This window comes from Caenorhabditis briggsae (genome assembly GCF_000004555.2).
Source record: "Caenorhabditis briggsae complete genome, chrV, whole genome shotgun sequence".
Taxonomy (NCBI): Eukaryota; Metazoa; Nematoda; class Chromadorea; order Rhabditida; family Rhabditidae; genus Caenorhabditis; species Caenorhabditis briggsae.
In genome coordinates, this window is record NC_013488.2 from 5,413,918 (window position 1) to 5,421,595 (window position 7,678).

Sequence of the window (7,678 nt, forward strand, 5' to 3'; positions counted from 1 at the left end):
CGCGCGCGGTTGGAAAAGGAACCGAATGCGGACCGTACGCGACTCGTTTTCAGAAAACCACAGTACATTATTCCGTACTCATCCGCATTCTATCCGTTCGCAAACTCCGTATCCGATCTGATTGTGAATGATGAACAAACGGATCCGTTCGCGAATTAGTCAAAAGTTTAAGTTCGCGAACGGATCCATTTGTTCATCATCGGATCTGATATGGAGTTACGGAGGAATACGGAATAATGCGTTGTGGTTTTATGAAAACGGGTCGCGTGCGGTCCGTATGAAGTTCCTATTTCAACTGCGCGTGAACGCTGAGCGTCCGTAACGGATTGTTCGCGAATCACCAGTGACCAGGTCGGGCCGGACCTGACCGTGAAATTCTCTAGACCAAAAAAAATTACAAAAATTCTGGACTACTTTTTTGAATAAAAGTGTCCGATTTTTTGTGTGAAGAGTGGGGTTGAGAAAATAAGAGAGTGAGAAAATGGATGGCTGTAAAATTTTATGTGGGTTCAAGAGAAAAAAAAATCGGTGGGTGTGAGGTTAGGACAAACGAAAAGTGAAAATGAGATAAAAAATGAGATGGGAAATGAGGTGAGGAGAATGGGGATGAGATTCTTTGGCAGGAGGAGAAGAAAGTGGTAGTTGGAAAAAATTCTAGTCAAAGAAGTTTCAAAAAAAGTTTGAAGTTCAATATTTGTGAAAATACAGGAAAGCGAAATTCGAAAATAAGAGATTTGAGCTTTATGGAATCCCATGAATGGAAAAATCTAGAGAATCGGAAATTAGTACGTCCAAAAAGTTAGCACCCCCTATGTTTTGGCCGTCTGCCCAAAACTAGAAAAGTTATCTGTGATTGCAGTTCGATTCCAAATGTGAAATAACCCCGAAAACCAAGTTTTGGGTATCGTACCATTTTTGGTTCTCGAGTACCACTAAAAAGACACTTTTTCAGGAGTCCAATAAGTTTAGGACCACCAAGAAATTTTCGAAATGTTGAAAAATATTTTTGTCAAATTTTCGCTTTTAAAATGAAAATAACTTTCGAATTCGAGCATTTTGGGTAGATTTTCAGACTTTGTTGACTTTCGAATTTATCGATTTTCCTCATTTTTAGGTATTTTTGTAAAAATGACCCAAGTTATCGGTATTCTTCGAAAATTTTGAGAGAAACGGGCATGGAACATACATAATGGGATGTTGGCAAGTGAATTTAGATACTGGGAGGTCAGTCAGAGTCGTGATTGGGTACAGACGCTATGATAATCCGGCTATCCACAAGATTTATCAACTGTGAGAAAAAATCTCTTGAATCAGCTCAAAAAATTACTTTAATTTAATGTAAAAATGGTCAGAAAAGCCTTTTTCAACATTATCTAAACTTATTATGTCCAGGACCACTGTGCAAAAGAATTTCAAAAAAGTGAGTACCTAACTGAGGAAAGTTCAATGGAAGTTTAATTTTAATTAATACTTTCTCAATTCGAATTAACAAAAAAATTTAAAGACTCTGAAAACAAAAAATCCAGGAATCTTTTTCCATTCAAAAGCAAAAAATTCAAACACACTGAATTTTTTCCCGATCCTCTCACCTTTCTATATCCCTCAATTTTAAAGCAGTGAGTACATAAACCATAACATAAGTTTTTGAATGTGTATCATTTGGCTCCGCGGAGCCAAATGATACACACGACCTCCTAGAAGACATTTAGTATCAAATTCCTCGACGTTTTACGTTTTCTCCAACGGGACAACCGGATGTTTTACGAGTTTATGAGTGTCCGAAGAAAAGAGACAAAAGGGACAAGGACAAGGAAATGACAAAATTGAGACACGTGTTGGATGACTTTTTGATGGGTCGAGAGGGGCATAGGGGGATAGGGTAGGCGGAACGGAAATTCGGAAATAAAATTTGTTACGAATTTCCGTAACTTTTCAGATGTTTTTCATTGTTTTTTTTTAATTTTTGCTATTTTCACCAAAAAACTATTAAAAAGTCTAAACAAATTCGGCTCTTAGTTTAGAGGTCCAAAAAAAGATTAGAGGTTCCAAAACAAAATAGAGGTCCGATATTTGAAAAACGCGCAGGTATTAGAATAATGTGCCAGAAGTTGGAGTTTTGAGTTTTGAGGCTCTCTAGGAAGATGAGAGCGGAAATGTGACTTCTCTTGATAGTTTTGTTTCCACTTCTTTTTTGTCTTTCTTATGGACCCCAATTTACATATAAGCAAAATGTCGGCATACAGTAATGCCTCCGTGAATAAGCTTTCTCTCAAGCTTAGATAATTTTCAGAAAATATGCATCTCTAAGCCTATTAGAAGTATAACGCACAGATATTGGAACAGTGTAATAGAATTTGAACTGTGTAAGAAATTAAAATTCTGTGGTATTATTTAAAAAAAATAAGTGTTGATGATATATTTTATACTTCTAATAGGCTTAGAGATGCATATTTTCTGAAAATTATCTAAGCCTGAGAGAAAGCTTATTCACGGAGGCATTACTGTTTGCTGACATTTTGCCTATATGTAAATTGGGGTCCATAAGAAAGACAAAAAAGAAGTGGAAACAAAACTATCAAGAGAAGTCACATTTCCGCTCTCATCTTCCTAGAGAGCCTCAAAACTCAAAACTCCAACTTCTGGCACATTATTCTAATACCTGCGCGTTTTTCAAATATCGGACCTTTATTTTTTCTTGGGACCTCTAAACTTTTTTGGGACCTCTAAACTAGAAAAGAGCCAAAAATTCAAATAAAACCAAAAGGCTAAAATCAATTATTTGCAAAAATTCTGGACAGCTTAAAGGCGCATGGAATTTTCACAAATTTTGAGCCTTTTTTTTGGAACTTTTTGGATTATTAAAGTTTGGAAGCATAAAGGACAAGAAATCTTTTGAAAAATCGAAAAACAGTTGAAATTCTATCTCTCGAATTTTCTAGAAATCTACAGAAATTAGCGAATTCTTCAAAAAAATACTGTTGAGAAAAATATTAAATTTTCAAATATTATCAATTTCCAATCCAGAGTTTGAAAAATCAAAATCAAAACCTGAATCTGAAAAATTCCCTGAAAAAACTCGAATTTTATTAGGAGAATCTGAAAATTCTGAAATTCAGAATTCCAAAAATCCTCAATTTGATTCACCTACAGTTCAAGTGATAAATGAAAAAAGATACGAAATTTATCTTTTTTTTTCTCTTCTAGGAGTAATTCCTCTTGCTCCGCTCGTAAAACATGTGTCATTTTGTTTTATGAGCTGTTTTACAAGGCTGTTTGACTTGAAGTCCTCAAGTTGAAAAAGAAAAAAGTTTCGAAAAAGAAGAGACAAAAGAAAAGGGAAAATAATTTAATTAGAGGGGAAACTAGGTCAAAAGAAGTCGAAACATATTTTTTGTGCCAAATTTCAAAATTAAAAAAGTATATTCTGAGGAATTTGATAGTGAATTAATGCAATTTTTGATGTCGGCGTATTAGAAAATCCCTAAAAGTTGATATTCATTAAAAAAAACTTTTAAAAATATGATTTCAAAAAAAAAGTTTGCATCCAAAACTCCTTTTACGAAAATTTCGCAATTTTCCAAAAAATGACTTGTTTATACTCATTTTTAACATACTTGTAAAATCCCGGGCCGGCCCGGGTCACGCCTGGAGAAATTTTCAAGGCCCGGGCCCGGAAGGCTCGGTATAGAAATTACGTATTTTTGAGCCAAATCTTGAGCTCTTAAAGGTGGGGGGACATGAAAAAAATAATGTTTTCGATATTTCGTTTAAATATGCCCCTCGAGGAGTTGAACTTGTTGGGGCGATGATTGAGGGTGCGGCGCCGCTACCGACTGAGCTACACGGGCAAAGAGAAAGCGGTCGCCCTGTACGCAGAGTGACATTAAGCGTTGTACACCGTGACGGTGCATACTCTAGCTACAAAAAAACTACGAAAAATCTCCTGTCCCACCACCTTTAATATACTTTTTTTTCATTTTTTTTCCGTTTTTTTGGTTTGTTTCTCTGTTTGATTTAAAAAAAATCGAAAAAACTCGAAAAAAATTTTTTGATCGAAAAAATCACATAAGGGTCCTCCTTGTGTGTTTTTTGAAATTTTCAAAACTTGTAAAATAATGGGCCTGCGGGCCGGGCTGGGCCTCCGAAATTTGGAAAAAAGCCCGTCCTGGCGCGGCCCGTTAGAAGTATGGTTTTTAAGGGAATTTTGCGCTGATTCCGAATAAAAGGTTGTGTTCTGAAAAATAAATAATACGAAAAAATCTTTCAATCAATCTTCATCAATCCTTTTTTTACAAAAAAATTACAATACGTAAATTAAAGAAAAAAATCACATCAATCTAGTCATCTCCCATTTAATAGAAATTCATATTTGGTCTGAATATTTTTTGTCATTCTCTTCCAGATTTAGATAATTTATCCGGATTTTGCTGTGGTTTCTTCGGATTTTGGCGCTTCTGGAGACGATGAAGGGGGCGTGGCTTGTGGGGGCGGAGCCTGAGCAACTGGAGCCGATGGATAGTCGTCTGGTGTTGAGAATTTGACAGCGGACACGTCAGGACGTTGGGCGAGACGGAGGATCTGGAAATTTGGGAAATCATGGGAATTTACGATTTTGAATTTCAGAAATCGAAAGTTTGGAAGTTCAGAAGATCAGAAATTCAAAAATTGTAAAAATCAACAATTTCTAAATTTTACCTCATAAAGGAGATAGCCAAGGATGATATACTGGATCATCGTTTTGTATCAGTAACTGAAAAAATTCTAAAGTTTTCGATAGCTGAAAATTGTGGACAACGTTTTCCAGGTGGCTAAATGATTGATTTTTTTTTCATTCTCACGTAATCCTTGAATTTATGAAAAATACAGTAACCCAAAAACTTCAGGCTTGAAAAAAAAACCAATTCTCAAGCCTGAAGATTTAGAATATCTGAATTCTAAATTCTGAATCTCAGGATCTCAGAATCTCAGAATCTCAGAATCTCAGAATCTCAGAATCTCAGAATCTCAGAATCTCAGAATATCAAAATCTCAACATTTCAGGCATCCAGAATATTAGTATTTTAGAATCTCATAATTTTTGAATTTTTGAATTTTTCAATTTTTGATGTTCTGAATTTCAGTTTTTCAAAAATTTTGGTTTTTTGGAGTTTTGATACTTCTGAACTTACGATCTTCCAAATTTCAGAATTTCAGTTTTTCAGAATTTTCGAAATTCATAAAATCTGGTTCCAATAGTCCTCTGAAAATTCTAAATTTCTAAAGTCTGTTCAATTCTTTTTAAAACAAAAAAAGTAAAAAAAAAATATTTCGGAGTTTTTTTCATTCTGAAAAATCGAAATTCTCGATTTTTGAGATCAGATAACTTTTTTAAACTTCCCGACCAGAATTTTTCTCATTTTGTTCAATTTGTCTCCTTTTCTGTATCAGGTACTCATTCGAAAATTTCAAAAATGTTCACTTTGATTTTCTTTTTACTGAACTTTTTGAAATATTCAGAAGAGTAAGTTATTTTCTGAAAATTGAAGTTCAGATTTTTTCAGGATTTTAGAACTTTAGAGTTTTAGAATTTGAGAATGGGAGAATTTGAGAATTTCAAAATTTTAGAATTTCAAAATCTCAGAATCTCAGAATCTCAGAAACTCAGAGCCTCAGAAACTCAGAAACTCAGAAATTAAAGTATTTCAAAAAATTGGATTTTCTAAAATTCGGAAAATTTCCAGATCCCAAAATTCGTGTCCCATAGTATATTGGAATTTAAAAAACACAGATTCCATTCCAAATGGTGAATTCCACGACGAGTGGATGAGACAAAACTGGAGTCGGAGGGTAGGTCGAAATTTTCAAAAAAAAAATTTGAAAAAAAATGCAGAACAGAATATCCTAAAAATTCACACTCTGAAAGTTTGGAATTTTGAGTTTTCCATTAAAGATTTCAATTTTTTCTGGTCTGCAATTTTTTCGGTCTGTAATAATCTGATATCAAAAATATGTGGTTTTCGAAATTTCAGAAAACTTCAAAAAAAATTTCAAATGTGTTTTTTTTCAATTTTCAGGACAACATGTTCAAATCGGAACTTCGACTTCTAAACGCCTATTTATATTCAGATTTCATCGCCGTCACAACAACAATACAGTATAAAACTGGGTAGGATTTCTTCTTTAATTTCAGAAACATATTCCAAAACTCCAAATTTCCAGCCAGCCAGCATACTGTCGATATTTCGACTGTAATCAGGTTGAAATTCCAAATTCCACGTGGCAGTCGTCGTTTTTCCCATTGAATACTGTATACTGTGTGCGGAGAGCCGGAGTAAAATTTGTGTCAATTTCTTTGGAAAATGACGAAAATTTTGAAAAACCGCCGATTCCGCTGATCTACAGAGTGTTTGAAGGTAAGAGGAGGGAAATTTGAATTTGAATTTTTTTTTGGAAAATCTGAATTTTTCAGAACCAATTCATGAGATTGGAATGTGTGTTGGACCATTTTATGGTCCCGAAAAACGATGGTTGACACTTATTGAGTTTGTGGAGCACATGAGAATTTATGTGAGTTTTAATTTTTTAATTTTTTTTTTCAAAAAAATGATTTCAGGAAGTTTCCATGTTCTATTTCACCATTTTCGACCTAGACGGGTATTCCCGTCTTGCTTTGGATGAGTATGAGAATCAGGGAATCGCAGAAACTACAGTAATCCAAACGGAGTATGAGCAATTGGATTGGATGTTTCATTTGATGCAACTTCATGTGAGCTTCAAGAATCTCTAAGAATCTAAGAATCTAAGAATCTAAGAATCTAAGAATCTAAGAATCTAAGAACCTAAGAATCTAAGAATCTAAGAATCTAAGAATCTAAGAATCTAAGAATCTAAGAATCTAAGAATCTAAGAATCTAAGAATCTAAGAATCTAAGAATCTAAGAATCTAAGAATCTAAGAATCTAAGCATCTAAGAATCTAAGAATCTAAGAATCTAAGAATCTAAGAATCTAAGAATCTAAGAATCTAAGAATCTAAGAATCTAAGCACCTAAGAATCTAAGAATCTAAGAATCTAAGAATCTAAGAATCTAAGAATCTAAGAATCTAAGAATCCAAGAATCTAAGAATCTAAGAATCTAAGAATCTAAGAATCTAAGAATCTAAGAATCTAAGAATCTACGAATCTAAGAATCTAAGAATCTAAGAATCTAAGAATCTAAGAATCTAAGAATCTAAGAATCTAAGAATCTAAGAATCTAAGAATCTAAGAATCTAAGAATCTAAGAATCTAAGAATCTAAGAATCTAAGAATCTAAGAATCTAAGAATCTAAGAATCTAAGAATCTAAGAATCTAAGAATCTAAGAATCTAAGAATCTAAGAATCTAAGAATCTAAGAATCTAAGAATCTAAGAATCTAAGAATCTAAGAATCTAAGAATCTAAGAATCTAAGAATCTAACCAGATAAGATGTATTAGGATAATTGTGTCGAACTGCAATTCTGTAATTTGGAAGATCGTAAGTTCAGAAGTATCGAAACTCCAAAAAACCAAAATTTTTGAAAAACTGAAATTCAGAACATCAAAAATTGAAAAATTCAAAAATTCAAAAATTATGAGATTCTAAAATACTAATATTCTGGATGCCTGAAATGTTGAGATTTTGATATTGCTGAGATTCTGAGATTCTGAGATTCTGAG

At 33.5% G+C, this 7,678-nt stretch overlaps 1 protein-coding gene across 1 annotated transcript in view; it reads left to right on the plus strand.

The window, feature by feature from the left end:
- Positions 1–5,802: 5,802 nt before the first annotated feature.
- The window catches only part of CBG12156, a gene marked incomplete at both ends in the record, with an annotated part of 3,369 nt that continues 1,493 nt past the window's right edge, over positions 5,803–7,678 (plus strand). The window contains 5 exons of the mRNA XM_045237042.1: positions 5,803–5,826; positions 6,054–6,145; positions 6,199–6,392; positions 6,449–6,546; positions 6,593–6,702. Of these exons, the coding sequence (XP_045094776.1) occupies positions 5,803–5,826; positions 6,054–6,145; positions 6,199–6,392; positions 6,449–6,546; positions 6,593–6,702 (518 nt within the window). The remainder of the gene's footprint in view (positions 5,827–6,053; positions 6,146–6,198; positions 6,393–6,448; positions 6,547–6,592; positions 6,703–7,678) is intronic.